This window comes from Mauremys mutica, chromosome 1 (assembly GCF_020497125.1).
Source record: "Mauremys mutica isolate MM-2020 ecotype Southern chromosome 1, ASM2049712v1, whole genome shotgun sequence".
Taxonomy (NCBI): domain Eukaryota; kingdom Metazoa; phylum Chordata; order Testudines; family Geoemydidae; genus Mauremys; species Mauremys mutica.
This window is the reverse complement of record NC_059072.1, coordinates 322258469-322277009: the sequence shown is the minus strand read 5'-3', so window position 1 is coordinate 322277009 and position 18541 is coordinate 322258469. Positions and strand designations below refer to the sequence as shown.

Sequence of the window (18541 nt, the reverse complement as noted above, 5' to 3'; positions counted from 1 at the left end):
CCAGTGGGGGTGGCGGGAAGTGGCAGCCAGCACATCCATTGGCCTGGAGCAGCAAACCACGGTCAGTGAGAGCCGCGATCGGCCAAAGCTGCAGACACAGCAGTAAACAAACCAGCCCGGCCCGCCAGGGGACTTACCCTCGCAAGCTGTGTGCCAAAGGTTGCTGATCCCTGTCCTAGAATATACAGGAACTGAGAGTTTGAAAACTAAATGCAATTTTTTTTTCTGAAATAAAGTGCCTTTTTAAAGTTTATTTTTAATAATGCACAACATTGTGTTCTTTCCAGAATCTCACTGTAGGATCTTCCCTCCCCCTTCCCCCGGTTATTGTATTTTAACAGCATATTGGCACCAGTTCTGCAAAGCACTTAAATATGTGCTTAACTTTAAGCATGCGATTAAATCCGTCTCTATCCCAGAAAACATTTAAGCATGTACTTAAGTCCTATAACAAGCTTAAAGGTAATCACATGCTTCGGTGGTTCACTTAATCTGAGCCATTATGTTTGTGGGTCTCAAATAAGAATGTAAGAACATAAGAATGGCCATATTGGGTCAGACCAATGGTCCATCTAGCCCAGTGTCCTGTCTTCTGACAGTGGCCAATGCTAGATGCTTCAGAGGGAATGAACAGAACAAAGCAATCATCAAGTGATCCAATCCTTGTCGTCCAGTCCCAGCATCTGGCAGTCAAAGATTTAGGGACACCCAGAGGATGGGGTCACATCCCTGACCATCTTGGCTAATAGCCATTGATGGACCTGTTCTCCATGAACTTATCTAATTATTTATGGAATCCAGGTATATTTTTGGTCTTCACAACATTCCCTGGCAATGAGTTCCACAGATTAACTGTATGTTGTGTGAACAAGTACTTCCTTTTTTGTTTTAAACCTGTTACCTATTAATTTCATTGTGTGACCCCTGGTTCTTGTGTTATGTGAAAGGCTAAATAACACTTCCTTATTCACTTTCTCCACACCGTTCATGATTTTATCATATCCCACTTAGTTGTCTCTTTTCCAAGATGAATAGTCTCTATCTTTTTAATCTCTCCTCATTTGGAAGCTGTTCCATACCCATAATCATTTTTGTTGCCCTTCTCTGTACCTTTTCCCAATTCTAATATATCATTTTTGCACACAGTATTCAAGGTGTGGGTGTACCATGGATTTATATAGTGGTATTATGATATTTTTTGTCTTATTATCTATCCCTTTCCTAGTGGTTCCTAACATTCTGTAACCCTGCTCTAAACTAATGAAGGGAAATGCCTTTATCCCATAATCTGAAATCTAAACACTAGGTAGACCATGTGCCATAATAATAAAAATACTGTGATTTCAGTACAATGAAAAAGTTTCAACATATAAAATCAGTAAGCAGGGAAAATTCATGGAGTAGTATTCCTTTAGCATCTTTATAGACATGAATTTTGAGACATGACTTTTTAAAAAACCCTGTTATCCTTTGGCAAGACACAATGGTACAAGAAAGGCCCACATTTTGGCTTATACCCTAGCCTTGCATAGGGACCCCCCAGCATGGCCTCTTTTCCTCTGCAGAGTCCCACTGATTACAGCGACACTTTGCATGAGTACACAGATCCATACTAGCAGCTCCTAATGCAGCCTCAAGGCCTACTAGAATGTTGTAACTATATGAAAACAATTAATTTCCAGACTTTCAGTAGCTAATCCTCCACTAAAAGCCTTACCTCTGTTCCAGGACACCTGAGCTGACCCCCTCTACATTCTGGCCAAATCCTCTCTCCTTCTGTGACGTAGCACTCACTACAAGCCTCCTGAAGCCCCAGGAAAATGGTCACTCCTTAAGGAATTTTTAAAACTTGCGATTAACCATTTGCCTAGAGGTTTTCTTAGTCAAAAAGCATGTTCTCTGCAGACTTGCAGTGGGTCAGAATGAACATAATATTTAATAGTAATACCAATTTGTTTTGTGGCCAATAAAATTGTTAATATGACTGGTCTAAGAGGGCCAGGGATTCTTTTAAAAAAAAATACTTGGTGTCCACAAACCCTGCTGATGTGTATATTGGAAATACTATACTCAGGCCATGTCTATGCTACAGGTGCTACAGCGGCACAGCTACGGTGCCATTGATATGCTGGGTAGATGCTTCCTACAGTGATGGAAGGGGTAGATAATCCACCTTCTTAAGCAGCAGTAGCGTGGTCGACAGAAGCAATTTCCATCGAACTAGCCATATTTACTCCTGGGGGTTAGATTGGCATAGCTATGGTGCTCAGGGGTGTGAAAAACTCATACCCCTGAGTACCAGAGCTATGTTGACCTAACTTTTAAGTGTAGATCAGGCCTTGGTCTAGAAAAATGTATTTTAAAAGTAATATGCTTTGATAGTTCAAACAATCTAAGGATCCTGTTCTCTCTTATTATCATGTCGCAAACTTAGGATAACAACCTATTACATGTAAGACTTGATTAGTGATTTTATCGTATTCTGGCAGGCCTTGATCTCCCAACTGAAAATTATTACTATGGATCATTTCTCAGGAAATTATAGTCTTTCAGTTTTAACCAAGGATGTTTTCAAGACTAGGCACATTCTACATGTTTTCATAAGTTAATAAAATGTGGTTTGTTGGGCTTTTTAAAAACTTGCAGTCAGATAAAAGCTCAAAGGTCTGTTTTTTTCCCTCATGAAAGTTTATGGAATTAATGTAGATTCCAGTGTGCACTGAAATTGATAAGCTGGTCTGAACTGAGTCAGTGTAAGAAAGCTTTTTTAAGCAGTTATAAGAAAGCATTTAATGAAAAATGAAAACAAAAATTGGCACATCCTCAATATATAAGATACCTCCCATAATTGCAATTGGACCTCTTTGACACTAGTCAACTCCTATTCTCTTTGCCATGTAAAAATATTCATTTTCCCCCAAAACCAAAAGGATGGCTGAAATTGTTAGTATGGTGGCTGTAAGAATTGTAATCTGTTTATAACAAACCATCACTATATGTACATAAAGTCCCATCACAGTTGAAAATCCGGAGTTTGATTCTTCTGACAGCCTTGGTGCCTGTGTGTATATGTAACCAAGTTTAGGACAAAATGGTGCTTCTAATGGACTTGAATTCCTGTGGACCTCTAACTCACAACAAGATTCCTTAACAGGGGAGCATGAAAAAAATGGCCTAGTGTGTGACTGTAACTCCTGCTAGTGGGTGGTCCCTTTAACTATACAGTTAGCTACTTTCTCAAAGCTAGACAGATTTCCTGTAGCTCAAGTAGCAAAGGCCTATGTTTTGTTGCTAAAGGTCCTGGTTCAATCCTCCCTGACAACCAGGGTGTCTATATGTATTCAGCCACAAATCATTATACGCCCATTTAACCAATTGTGCTATTTTAGAAGTGTCTGCACCTGACAGCGTAATTGAGGGTACGTAACATAACTGAGGATAAGCTATATTAATATTAGTTATACAGCTTTGCTGTTGACACATTAGAAGATGGAGAGTCCTTTTTTTCTGTGCTAAGAGCCTGTTCTAGTTATATTTCTAGGATTTTCCATTTACCTAAACTGTCCACACAGCATGCCTTACCTATGTGCTTAATTATATTTTAGGTACTATCAAAGTGAATCTTGTGAAGATCCCATCAACTGCTTCCAGTCCTCGGGATACTGCTCTAGCGGCTGTTATATGCAGTGCCCTGGCCACAGTGCTCTTAGCTCTTCTCATCCTTTGTGTTATTTACTGTAAGAGACAGTTTATGGAGAAGAAGCAAAGCTGTGAGTTTCCAACTATTTTTGTTTTGTTTTGTTTTAAGAGTAACAAGAGTGTGCAGTACAACAGATCCCTTTGCAGGGTCAAGCCTTTGGCAATATGGTGTGAATGTAAGCCTGTTTAAAATAGTACAAAATGTGCAATGAGAGACTTGTCGCTTTAAAATTTCAGTACTAATATTACTATATTATTGAAGAAAAAATGCCAAGTTTGTCACTAAGGATTTATCCATATTTATAGACATATTCAAGATGAATGAAATGCCTTAATCAGCTATGTTTTAATTAATACTTTTGTCAACGTTTCATCCATATTTTCAGACTGCTTAAAATTAACATTAAAATAAGAGCAAACTTAAAGCATGATATTTTGCCCTCATTTTAAAAAATATCTTTAATTAAGATAAAAATGACTTTAAATGATCCTTAGATGTATAAAGAGGAAATATCAGGTAGGAATAGGGAGATATTACCTCTATATATGGTATTGGTGAGGCCACTCATTGAAAAATTGGAGAAGGTTCATAGAAGAGCTGCCATAATTATTTGAGGGCTGATCTTATAATGAGTTTTAAGGAGTTCAATCTGTTAAACTTATTGTAGTGAAATTTAAAAGGTGATTTCACCATAGTCCATAAGTACCTACATTGGGTGAAGATTGCTTATAGTAGAGGGCTCTGTAATCTAGCAAATAAAGACAAAATAAATATCCAGTGGCTGAAGCTAAAAATATTCAAATGGAAAATACTGCATACATTTTTACTAGTGAAGGTAATTAACCATTGGAAGATCTTACTAAGGAAAGGGATGTATTCTTAATCACTTGAAGTCTTTAAATCAAGATCAGATGTCTTTCTAGAAGAGATTCAAGTTGAACTACAATTTCTTGGACTCAGTGCAAGAATACAATAGCCTGTGTTATGCAAGAGATCAGACCACATGATCATAAGGTGCCCTTCTGGTCTAACGTCTATGAAACTAGAAATGTGAACATTTTGTGAACTATAATGTTAAATACTCCATAAGTATAAAAAATTGTGAACAAAAACAAATAGAGCATAATGATACATTTTCTCTTCAATTTTACTCAAAGGGTCTGTGAGATCACTGGATATTCATTACAATGGTTCTGAACTGTCGTGTTTTGATAGACCCCGGCTTAATGAATATGCTCACAGAACATGTTGTCAGTGTCAACGAGATGCATCACAGACATGTGGTAAGTTAGGTCTCCATAAGGCCTTATGGAAATAAGAAGTCTAAACATCAGGAACACATGAAATGCTGAGTTTTTATCTAGCAGTCAAGTTGCTTTGGTTGGTTTCCTAGTTAAATCATGGTAATTTGACATTATCATTCTTTCTTAAGGTTAGGATTGACTGTAAGTGTTAAAAGAAAGTGGCCTTCTCATTATAGGCCTAGAATTTTCCAGAAGCTGTTGAGGTAGGTTTTGTTTTATTGTTTTGGGTCAGCTGATCCTTCATGTAAATAATCTGCCAGTTCAGACATGTGAGAGACAAGGTGGGTGAGGTAATATCTTTTATTGGACCAACTTCTGTTGGTGAAAGAAACAAGCTTTCGAGCTTACACAGAACTCTTCTGCAGGTCTGTTTAGACATGTTTGTTTCCTATTGCTCCTAAAAAGTACTGTTAGCTCAGGCTTTGAGATTTAAATTGATGTGTGTGATCAGTCAGCCTGAACTTCAGCATTTTCACAGTGAACCTAATCCCAAGGTTACATTAAGGATATGTCTACCCTGCAGTAAGACACCCACAGCTGGCCCTTGCCAGCTGATTAGGGCTCACAGGGCTTTGGGCTGCACACTGAGCTCTGGGACCCTCCCACCTCACCTGAGCCCATATGTCTACATTGCAGTTAAACAGCCCCTTAGCCCGATACCCATGAGCCTTAGTCAGCTGGCATGGGCCACCTGCGGGATCTTAATTATAGTGTAAACCTACCCTAGGAGGCTTGAACATTCAAAGTTATTAAACTGTGGTAAACTAATATCAGTATAGACACAGTTAAAATCACCACATGGTACTGATTATATCATCTAACACCATACTAAGAGATCTGTTTTTCTATGTACATTTGTAATTACCATTATAGTGTCAGCATAATAATTTCCTCTCTTATCCCCTGTTTCTAGTGGCTCAGAGTTTTCTAAAACCTTCCATTTTAGACTGAAATTTTACAGACATTGTTTCTTTCTTTCTTTTACACATTCATCCTTGGGTAGAGACCAAAGAGCACACAGTTCAAGGATTGCTTCAGAAGGATAGTAATTTATTGCTGGCCTGTACCAATATTAAAATGCTACCCACAGCATGGCAGCTCAGTGCCCTGGCTCTTTACTGCATGAGTAACCTTAACTGTGGCCCATTGTGCATATGTTGAAGTAACAAGCCTTGTAGATGGTGGGAAGCAGTAGGTAGATGTGGCATATCTTGACTTTAGTAAGGCTTTTGATACTGTCTCATGTGACCTTCTCATAAACAAACTAGGGCAGGGGTCTCCAACGCAGTGCCCGCAGGTGCCATGGTGCCCACCGGGGCATCTGTGTGCGCCTGTGTACTAGCCGACGGACAAGCATACGCCAAAATGCCGCCAAAAAGTGGCGTCATCAAGAGGCATTGCCATCAAAATGCCGCCGAAAATCGGCATCACTAAGAGGCATCACCACCAAAATGCCACTGATTTTCGGCGGCGACGCCTATTGACGTTGCCACTTCTCGGGGCATTTCGGCAGATGCTTGTCCGCCGGCCACGGTGGCTCGTCATCCAGCACCCGCCACCCAGAAAAGGTTGGGGACCACTGAACTAGGGAAATACAACTTAAATGGAGTTACCATTTGATGGGTGCATAACTGGTTGGAAAACCGTTCTCAGAGAGTAATTATCAGTGATTCACAGTCAAGCTAGAAGGGCATATCAAATTGGGTCCTGTAGAGATCAGTTCTGGGTCTGGTTCTGTTCAATATCTTAATCGATGAATTAGATAAAGGCATAGAGAGTATACTTATAAAGTTTGTGGACGATAAGAAGCTACAGGTGCTTTGGAGGATACGATTAAAATCCAAAATGATCTGGACAAACTGGAGAAATGGTCTGAAGTAAATAGGATGAAATTCAATAAGAACAAATGCAAAGTACTCCACTTAGGAAGCAACAATCACTTGCACAGATACAAAATGGGAAATGACTGCCTAGGAAGGAGTATTGTGGAAAGGGATCTTGGGGGTCATAGTGGATCACAAGCTAAATGTGTGTCAACAGTGTAACACAGTTGCAAAAAAAGCAAACATCATTCTGGGATGTATTGGCAGTAGTGTTGTAAGCAAGACATGAGAAGGAATTCTGTTCTACTCTGCGCTGATTAGGCCTCAACTGGAGTATTGTGTCCAGTTCTGGGTGCCACATTTCAGGAAAGATGTGGACAAATTGGAGAAAGTCCAGAGAAGAGCAACAAAAAATGATTAAAGGCCTAGAAAACATGACCTCTGAGGGAAAATTGAAAAAATTGGGTTTGGTTAGTCTGGAGAAGAAAAGACTTAGAGGGGACATGATAACAGTTTTCAGGTACATAAAAGGTTATTACAAGGAGGAAGTAGAAAAATTGTCCTTCTTAATCTCTGAGGCTACTACAAGAAGCAATGGACTTAAATTGCCGTGAGTGTTAGACATTAGGAAAAAATTCCTAACTGTCAGGGTGGTTAAGCACTGAAGTAAATTGCCTAGGAAGGTTGTGGAATCTCCATCATTGGAGATTTTTAAGAGCAGGTTGGACAAACACCTGTCAGGGATGGTCTAGATAATACTTAGTCCTGCCATGAGTTCAGGGACTGGACTAGATGACCTCTCGAGAGCCCTTCCAGTCCGATGATTCTATGCAATGCAACAGTCTTTAATGGTTTTGTGCAGTTTCCCAAAGGATAGGCACAAAAGACTAGCTGAGAGTGCGTGGGCAGTCCTGTAATTTTTCTCCAGAGACTCATTTTTTTCTGAAATGAAAGTAAAGTCTCTCAGTTATTGTTAATGTTATTGTTGTGGAGAAAACCCTCAAAATAAAACCTAAAACAATAGCTATGAGGAAAGGACTGCCCATTCTTTTCAAGAGGTGCTAACTCAGATGCCAGTGATGACGGTTGAAATGTCAGCGTTTGTTAGCTATTTTACTCCTCATAAAAGCGTGCAAGAAAGGAGAGGAAGTATCATATTATGAAGAACTAAAGTAGTGGTAGGTAGTAGGCCCTTACTAACACACCTTGGGATTGAAGGAGGACACAAATGCTTTCATTTTCCTGAAGGGGAGGTTCAGCTTTTAAAAGATTGGGGTTTACAGGAATAATTAAAAAAACCATTTTTTACAATGACATCTCACATCTTCATGAATTAATTTATGTAAAATTGGGGGGAAATGATAAGTTTACAAGAATACAGACTTTAAACTTATGGCCCTGTTGTGAATTAATTGAGGACATGTTTTACCTCTATTAAAATAAAGTTTTCTTCTGTAGGCCCAGTTCATTTGATTCCATCACTGTGCTGTGACGAGACCTGCAGCATGGAGCACAGCAGTCACAGCTGCACTTTCCACTCTCAGACTACACTTTATGAAAGGTAACACAGTTTTTTAGAGTGTACTGAGTATTAACTACTTTGCACGTTAGACAAATTAATATTTATACAGGCTACACAAGTTCCAGTGGAACTTAATGAAAAACTTTGAACTGCTGGAAGTCCTGTTTGCCAGATTCATGAAAAATTCATGTTATGGTGAAACAGATTCTGCATTTTCACCCAGAAGAAAAACTATACAAGATCCAAGCCTTAAATTTGGACACTAGTAAAATAAAATAAAATAACACCTTATCTTGGGGAGTGTCCTAATTTCCTCCCCAGATGGATTTTCCTCCCCTCTCCCAATCTGCCTTTAGCCTTTTGGTGACCCTCTATTCTCTGATGGGCTAGCAGGATGTTGTGTAATCTCATTCAGGCCTCTGGTTTGCCTGGAACAGTTACTACAGTGAACCAGAATTCTGGAAGCCAGTGGTATGGCCTGTAATCTCCATGAACTCAGTTTATATTTTTTTTGGTTCAGAAACTTTAAATTGCTCTCCGAATTGGCTGATCTGTTCTAGTACTTTTGAGATTACTATGAGATTTTGTTTAATCATTTATGTACAAATGCCCAGTACTGGATTAATGTAATGTTGATGAGTCCCATAGTACTAACTATTCATCTACTCCTAGCCAACTTTGCATCTGGCCAAATATAAATACAGTGGTGATACAGTTATTTATGCATCACAAATCCTATACAGTGAGGAAAAATAGAAAGCTTTTGATGTCATCTGATATTTCCTAACTGTAGATTTTAACACTGAATATTTTTTTAACCAGAATTGTTTTCTATATGAGGTTTTAACTGACCTTTAGCTGTTTTGTTCCTGTGGTCAAATGTGACTAAAAATTTAGAGGTGGTTTTAAATAGCTGCCCTTGATACAATATGGCTTAGTAGTCTAAGCATCAAATTTAAAACATGTAGGCATTCTGCAGCTACATGTTCAAGTGCCAGGTTGACTCAGCCCCTTTATCCTTCCACTGCTGACAAATTGAGTTCCATGCAGTTTGTGTGGGGTCTTTGGTTAAGACTTTAAAAATAGAAGTCCGGTCTACTCTCTCAGGATATAAAAGATCCCTTGGTGGTTTCCATAAGAATAAGGGTTTGCCCCAATTTCTTTTCCCAGAAAAGTCTCTTTCCTTCAACTACATTGCAAAAAGAAAAACTGTGGCAGAGAGTCTCAGAGTCCGGGTCAGCTGACTCAGGCTCACGGAGCTCATGCTACAGGGCTAATAAAAGTTGTGTAGACATTCCTGCTTGAGCTGGAGTCTGGGATCTGAAACCTACAGCCTTGCGTGAGCAGGAACGTCTACATGGCTTTTTTCAGTCCTGTAATGCATGTCCCACAAACTTGAGTCAGTTGACCTGGGTTCTGACAGTATGTCTACACTGTAATTAAAAACCCTCAGTTGGCCTGTGTCAACTGACTTGGGCTCGTGGGGCTTGGGCCAAGGTCCTGTTTAATTGCAGTGTAGGCATTCAGGCTTAGACTGGAGCCTGGGCTCTAGGACCCTGTGAGATGGGAGGGTCACAGAGCTCAGGCTGCAGCCTGAGCCCAAATGTCTACATGGCAATTAAGCAGCCCCTTAGCCCGAGCGCCATTAGCCCAAGTCAGTTGGCATGGGCCATCTGTGGGTTTTTAATTACAATGTAGACATACTCTGAGACTTATTGCCATGTTTTGTTTTGTTTTCAGTGTAGACATACCCTTAGATACCACAGTAATAGTCACCTTCAAAATACCTGACCTAGACTGTGACTTACCTGAAAACTGCTTCCAGTTTCTTTTTCTTTGTCTAAGATGGAAGTAGTCCCTCTAAAAATAAAAATAACCTATCAGTGTTCTCTAATATTATGTATATTGAATGCAGAAACAGAAATTAGAGCAAAACCTTTCTTATTAGTCACATCAGATACTATTTTGAAGGCTGGTTGTAAGGGATGAAGAAGTCTAAAGAAGAGAGTCACTAAGGAGTACAAATGAGTGTGAGGAACCAGCAGCACATCCTCTCTACCTTTCATTGTGTTCCCAATGCCCCTGCTGTCTTCAGATTTGAGGATCAGGCCAACAGACCTCTGCCAGACGATCTCTCCTCCAGCAGGACATGGCTACCTCCAGAGTATTGGCTTAACATAGAATACCAGGGTTGGAAGGGACCTCAGGAGGTCATCTAGTCCAACCCCTTTCTCAAAGCAGGACCAATTCTCAGACAGATTTTTGCCCCAGATCCCTAAATGGCCCCCTCAAGGATTGAACTCACAACCCTGGGTTTAGAAGGCCAATGCTCAAACCACTGAGCTATCCCTCACCCTATGAGCCTGTTTAATTTTCTTAATGTAACACTTACTAGTGTCATAGTCTTTGGAAAACTTTTTCCAACCTGTTTCTTTTCTCTTGGCAGGACTTTAAATTCTGTCGGAGAAATGATTCCTGCATTCCTCGGTTCTCTTTCACACTCTGCCTGTGGAGACCTTTCAGATGCTTGGCCTCTTATGCAAAACCCTGCTTGTTGTGACAGCATCTCTTTCTGTGAATCTTATCAAGAACTGACTGGAGGAGATATCAGTTCCTTCGATCCAGAGATTGAAAACAGAGCCAATATAGATTCAGATAATGACCAGGATCTAAGTGATGTACTTATTTCAGCTAAGTCTCATGCTGGAAACTTTGCAGAATCCACTGAACTTTCCAAACAGAGCATATGTGTGGATGCTTCATTAGTTCAGAACTCATCAGCTCCTGAAAACCTGCCAATGTCAGAGTGTGATGAAACAATTAATCATCCCACAGACTGATAATAAGGTAAGATACATATCTGTAAAAAAAAATTAAGAAAACCTGTTTGTTGTTAGAATGGTACATTCTGAGGGAGACCAAGATAAGAATGTATAAGACCTCCAGCCACACTGAGACAAATATAAGTAGAAGAATTGGTGGAGTAATTTATATGATATAATTGCAAAATTTTCAAAAATTTAAATGCATTATGTGAATTTTAAAAGTATGGTATTTTCCCATACTACAATGTAACAATAGTGTGAATCAGAATGGAGGGTTTGAGCCAGCATGAACAAGTTGCACTGACAGTTGTCAGTGTTGTGAAAATTTAAGTGCAAAAACTAGTTTAATAATTATATGGTGGAACTCAAAGGAAGCCCCTGATTATGAAATAAGAATTGCAGACTTTTCATTGTTCATGTGTATGAAAGGCTACACAAAGCCTTCTCTATGAATCCACTACTGCATAAAGAAGAAACAAAGATATAAGAGATCATCAAACTTCTTTTTATGCCAGTCACATCTCCCTGTTGACAAATAAAATGTTTAACCAATTTGATTTAATCTGCATCTTTTAATATTGTGTAATGTACAGAGTAAACAAGGTCAAAATGATGGGAAGGGAGAAACTATTGTCTCTTCTAGAGCATTGTAAGGATCACAAAAGTTCAGAGTACCACTGGATGGGCATTTTTCTTTTAGAATACTCTCTGTGCCCTGTATCTGAAAAGTAGCAATTTTATGGCATTTGGAGCATAAAGTACCTAATCCTACTCTTATTTTTAAAAATTGCATGTCACTTATAAAATGATTCTCTTTAATCTTCTTCCCTTCAATCTGAACACTTATTTGTTGTATTTATTGAATGAAAAATAAAAGGGGTTTAGGAATTAACAAGAATGTGAATATTTTGGAAATGTATAGAACAAATCCTGTCAAAGTCTGTTTAATTGTTTTTTAAACCTTTTGTAAATCAGAGCCTATGTCTCAGAAACTTAGATTTAAGTATAATTTTAAACATGTACTGAAGCTGGACAGAACTGTAGAAAATTGACAAGGGAAGCAAAGAGAAACAAAGAGGACTCTTTGGCCAGCAGAGTTATGGACAATAAGGAGTTTTAAAAAATGTATTAGGAACTAAAAGAATCCTGACAATAGTATTGGTCCATTACTAGATGGAAATGGTAGAGTTGTCAATAATAATGCAAAAACGGCAGAACTATCCAATAAATATTTCTGTTCTGTGTTTGTGGAAAAAACAGATTACATAGTCTCATCATATGGTGATGCTAACACTCTTTCCATTGCACAAGTATCTCTCAAGGCTGTTAAACAGAAGCTACTAAAGTCAGACATTTTTAAATTAGCAGGTCCAGAAAACTGGCATCCAAGAGTTTTGAAAGAGCTGACTTAGGACCTCGCTGGACCATTAATGTTGATTTTCATTGGGAGCACTGGGGAAGTTCCAGAAGACTGGAGAAAAGCTTATGTTGTGCCAGTATTTAAAAAGGGTCAATGGGATGACCAGGATAATTATAGCCTGTCAATCTGACATAGATCCTGGGCAGGGTAATGGAGCAGCTGATCCAGAACTCAATTACCCTCCTTTTTTGTTAATGTAATTAATGCAAATCAAGATGGGTTTATAGAAAATAGATCCTGTCAAACTGACTTGATATATTTTTTAAGAGATTAAAAGTTTGGTTGATAAAAGTAATAATGTTGATGTAATAAATTTAGACTTCTGTGAGATGTTTGACTTGGTACTACACAACTTTTTGATTATAAAAGTAATATGACACACATTAAATAGATTAAAAACTGGCTACCTGATAGGTCTCAAAATCTAATTGTAAATGGTGAATCGTCATTGAGTGGGTGTGTTTCCAGAGGGATCCCGCAAGGATCGGTTCTTGACCCTACACTATTGAATATTTTTATCAGTTACCTGGAAAAAAACATAAAACCATCAGTGACAAATTTGCAGATGACACAAAAATTGGGGGAGTAATAAATAATGAAGAGGACATGTCACTGATACAGAACAATCTGGATCACTTGGTAAACTGGGTGCAAACAAACAATATGCATTTTAATATGCTTAAATGTAAATTTATATATCTAGGAACAAAGAAAGTAGGCTATACTTACAGGATAGGGGACTCTGTCCTGGGAAACAGTGACTCTGAAGAAGATTTGCTTTTCATGGTGGATAAGCAGCTGAATATGAGCTCCCATTGTGACACTGTGGCCAAAAGAGCTAATGTGATCCTGGGATGCATAAACAGGGGAATCTCGAGTATGAATAGAGAGGTTATTTTACCTCTATATTTTGCACAGGTGTGACTGCTGCTGGAATACTGTCCAGTTCTGGTGCCAACCCTTCAAGAATAATATCCAGGAATAACATTGTTTCCAATGTCCAAAAATGCTTGGCTTGTTTAGCCTAACTCAAAAAAGGCTGAGGGAGACACGATAGCTCTATAAATACATCAGAGGGATAAATACCAGGGAGGGAGAGGAGTTGTTTAAGTTAAGCACAAGAACAAATGGATATAAACTGAACATCAAGTTTAGGCTAGAAATTCGATGACAGTTTCTAACCATCAGAGGAGTGAAGTTCTGGAACAGCCTTCCAAGGGGAGCAATGGGGGCAAAAACCTGAGGTCCCTTCCAACTCTGATATTCTATGATTCTAATCTATTTACAATGCATGTTATTTGGGGAGGGACTGCCTTTTAGTATGTGTTTGAGCACTGAGCAAAATGGGGCTCCAATCTTGTTTGGGTCTCTGGGCACTATTGCAATGCAAATAAATGATAATTAGAATAAAATCATTTCAAAGAAGAGTGATTTTTAACAGAGCTTGGAATTGTGTGAGTGTATGGTTAAATTTACAAGTGAATGTTTTTAGGACACGTCAGTTTCTTGCCTGCTTTAGTGATTTGTTTTGTTTGTTGTATTTACAGTAGGTGACCGTAAAATCAGCAATAAGTTTTTAAAATTTTATTTTGTAGAGAAATACATACAGTTTTTATGTGATTTTGTGTAACCACTGTTGTGTCACTTTCTTTTAGGGAGCCAAAAGGAGTTTTTCTGCCAGCACTAGAACTGAATGCTACCCTAATGCCTCTCTGTTAATGCTTGTGAATTAAACACAGCCTGGTCCTCAGTGTTACATGATTTCAGAAACAGCAGAAATAAATTGGCAGCATTTTGGACCTATCAGGAAGTTGCATCTGAGCCATAGCAGCTGTAAGCTGAAACATCAAGGGGCAACTTGAGAGAAGACTGAGGTGGATTCATGATATTAAAAAAAATTGCTGTAGTTCAATAGGAATTATTATGGGGAAGTTCTCTGGCTTGTGTTATACAGGAGATCAGACCAGATCATCACAATGGTCCCTTCTGGCCTTGGAATCTATTGTTGTACTTTGCATCTTTTGTAAACAACAACCTTCTGTGCCTCAAAGGTGCTTGAAAAGCCTAAGAAGATTATGTAAATATAACAAAATGAATTACATTAGTGTGTTTATACTGATCTGTTAAATATGGCTACAAATGACAGAAGATGTGTGGCAGAAGTTTGCCAGTTACTCTGTTTGCAAAGTTAATCATGTATTAGGAATCTGCCCGGGCTAGATGTAATGTTAATTCACAATTTCTTCTATAGAATGAGTAAAAAAAAAACCACTTCTATTTATGTGATGATCATCTGTTGATAAAAATGATGCTTTTATTATGTATTACACTTTAGCCATTAAGTTAAAGTGTAATACATAATAAAACTATGGGAACTAAGCAATTAGCATGTTACAATAATATGGGTTATTGAAGTGCCCTAAAAAAATCACACTTCTTTTTAAACCAGGAGATTTGCCTTAATTTGGATTTAGATTTATAAAAATCAGCCTCATAGATAGGGCTTTTTGTATTTTTTGTTTGGTATGTTCAATATGTGGAAGGGTCAGCATATTGGACTTGTTATATCACATACTTTTTAGATGTTGAAATAATTTTTGTAATAAATTGTCATGTCAAATTACAGTAAACATACCATGAAAGTATTCATATAAGTGAGAGCTAAACTATTACTATAGTCATGGATGAGTTTCAGGGGTCATGGTGACCTAGTCCTTTTTCTTCTACTGGTTCATTTTTTAAATTTCATCTAAGCCGCTGTCCTCTCCTCATTTTAGTATCTCTTAAAAATTCACTTCTTCCAAAAAGCCCACTGAGAAGCAAGTTCACAATAATTATTTAAACATATACCTTAATTGAACCATCAAGTTATGCACATGACTAAATTGAGTTAAACATATCATCTTACTGGTGTAACTTCTTTTGTTCCTCTCCCTGAAATACTAGAGATATGACTTAGCCCCAACTTTGCATCTTATGTTAGGGTTTGAACTGCACACGCATTTAACCAGGTACTGTGCTTACTACCAGTAATTCCAGTGAACTGCACTAAGAACTACATTCAGCAGGATTGAGCTGTGAGATTTTGAACTCTTCTTATAAGTGTACTATAAACCACCGCGTGTGGTCTTGGCACAATAAAAGTAATCAGCAAAATGCTGTAGATTTGCCATAAATGTTCCCTTCTTGCTGCAAGGGGATTTATCAGTATCTACATTGCCATGCAAACGTTCAGTTTCTTTAAAGGAAAAACTCTCTTGCTGATGACACACACCAACAGAAGTTTGGACTGGCAAAAGAATAATTAGATGCAGTGTTGAATGCCAAAGCATCTTGTTGCTTTGGCAAAAGACAATGGGACTACTTGTGTGAGTAAGAGCTACTCATCATGAGTAAGAGTTCCAGAAGATGGTGGAGGGTTACTGATGAAATCATTTGTATGAATATTTATACAGTAAATGCTACTATATGATCACTGACTCACTGTGCTACACAGTTGTGCCTGCAGTACAATTGTTAATATACACATTTGCTAAAGATTTATTCAGATCAGAACACTGTGGTTCAAAATTCCTTTTGTTACTTTATACATTAGAGAAAATGAAAATATTACTTTCTACTATTTACTGCATGAACACACATTTGTTTTTGTATATATTGTGTAAAGAGAAAAATCCAAAGTGCATTTCATTATATTGCAAAATATTGTTAGAATAGGTGTGGAGATTAAAATGTTAGCCATCAGGAATTCCTTTTAAAATCGTACTGAAACTTTGCCAGAATCTTTCACCAATAAGTATGTTTCCCATTGGAATTTACACTTTGATCATTTTTGTCCAGCAGCTATATACAAAGTTCCTCTAATGGAGAGACCTATAATTTAAGAGCAAATTGTAAAAAAAAAAAAAAATCAAAACAAAAATAAACCAACACCCTACACCAAAACACTGCTGAATAAGTCTCTTTAAATATATATGTATAGTGTGTATATATTTTTGAATAGTTTTTCTTAATTTAACCAAATTGGTCTTGTTTATATTGTATATGCAAGCAACGTATATGCCAATATAAAACAAATAACACATTTAGACAGTGTGCCTAACACACAGTTTTTTCAGTCCTGTTTTACATATTGGACTTTTTAAAAAAAATCTGTAAATTATAATCTTATGTAAATTGTTTTGTAATACTTTTTCTATTTGTGAATAAACTGTTACATGAATTGTTCTTCCTTTGTTGATTTCAACCAGTGAATATTACTCATTACTATAATGATGGACCATATCAGGCAATAATCTTTTAAACAGATTTCCCCACTGATTTGAGTAGAGTGCTGCTTTAAAAAATGGCATAATCTGGCCCAATATTATTTTGAAGTACATGTTACTTCAAATTAGAATTATTAATTCTTCAAGTTGTGGGAGCTTGAAGATATCACCCATTGAAGGCATGATGCTTCAAATTGGGTATTGGTCCCAAGTGGAGAGAGAATCTTTTGGTGAGCTCAACAGATTGATTTTGTAGTGTAATCTGTTTAAATCCAAATACTTCATAGAGTTGGCGTGATATTTAAGGGAATCCCAACACATTTACATGAGGCGTAGGGACTGTTCTGGAAAGTAGTGACTCAGAAAAGGACTTAGCGGTCATGTTAGATAACCAACTGAACATGAGCCTGCAGGTGTGATGCCCTTGCCAATTTATCAGCATCTTTATAGTAGAGTCAAGGATTGGGATATTGGGAAGTCCAATGAGAGATTTTTGACCCATAACCAAGCTCAAAAGTGAAACTCATTTTTAAACTTAAATAAAGCATGCTGTGGGGAGCGCTCATAAGCTTGAAAAGCCTAAGCATTAGTGCTAAAGTAGAGCCAGCCTGCTTGTGTTGGCGGGTCCATCTAGAGTTGCCAATAGCTAAAGTTGTTTTCAGTGGCTAATCTCCAAATAATTTGGGAGTGGCTATGTTCCCCCACCCTCAGGGGTGATTTCTTAATTCTGGTAAATTTAATTTAGTCCTGTCTCATTTACTGCAGTTATTTTTCTCCAGTCACTTAACTACTCCAGTGCAGCCCACAAAATTCCAAGTGCTCATCAGAGCCGTGCCATCCCTTGCAGCCAGACTGAGTTGTCTATGAAAGCTGCAAACAAAATGCATTAGCATTTATGAGCATGCATGCGCATACACACAAATCATCCCGAAAGGTGTGCGCTTACTGGCATGTTTGTCTTTAATTCCTTTTCTCCCCTCTCCTGCCATTTAATACCATTCTACCCCCTCATTTCTCTAGTTGTCTCTCTCTTACCCGGAATGTCCGTTTCTTTCTTTGAAAAGCAGTGCCTCCTTTCTTCAGTTCTTCCCTTTCCTCATGCTGTTGTCCGACCCCTTCTTTTGCTTTAGCCAGTGTCGGAATGTTCCTTTCCTCCGTGTAGGATGCACAAGGCCAATCAGTGCTCAAAGGAGGGGGGAGGGCTCAGATTTAGACCCTTGTTAATTTTTTGGCATTTGATAAGTTTTGCAACTTGTTTTTATGTGCATCCCTAGCGGCCCAGGAAAGCATTTGTTAACTAAAAAATTATGCAAATTATCTCTCTTTTTTTGGTGCCTTATTTTCTTTACGTGTCATCATTTTTAATTTGTATTACAGCTAGGGGCCTCAAAAGCTTGATGTGGCCCAGGCCTCTCTGGACCTCTAAGAGGGCCTGAGGATGCAGTTTCTGAATATGCCCCTTCTGTGTCATAACGTGCCACTGCAGTCTCCTGTCTCAGTTTTGGGAATACATCTACTCACACCCAACATCTTCAGAACACCAGACCCTCCACTGTGGGTCTAATTTACTGCACAGCAGCCATCTCCCAAAAAAAAAGAGCCTCTCCCTCCTCTTTGCCTACTCCCGTTAGGTTCAGGGCTGTACAGTCCTCCTTTTTGGGACTATGATTCAAGTCCTG

General features: G+C 38.3%; 1 protein-coding gene across 6 annotated transcripts in view; it reads left to right on the top strand.

Moving 5' to 3' along the window:
* The window catches only part of TNFRSF19 (TNF receptor superfamily member 19), a 107799-nt gene extending 91025 nt beyond the window's left edge, over positions 1 to 16774 (top strand). For all 6 annotated transcript variants that reach the window (XM_045017463.1, XM_045017448.1, XM_045017457.1 and 3 more), the window contains 5 exons: positions 3606 to 3770; positions 4858 to 4983; positions 8286 to 8388; positions 10796 to 11196; positions 14250 to 16774. In XM_045017463.1, coding sequence (XP_044873398.1) covers positions 3606 to 3770; positions 4858 to 4983; positions 8286 to 8388; positions 10796 to 11189 — 788 coding nt within the window. In that variant the 3' untranslated portion in view covers positions 11190 to 11196; positions 14250 to 16774. The remainder of the gene's footprint in view (positions 1 to 3605; positions 3771 to 4857; positions 4984 to 8285; positions 8389 to 10795; positions 11197 to 14249) is intronic.
* The last annotated feature ends 1767 nt before the right edge of the window (positions 16775 to 18541 follow it).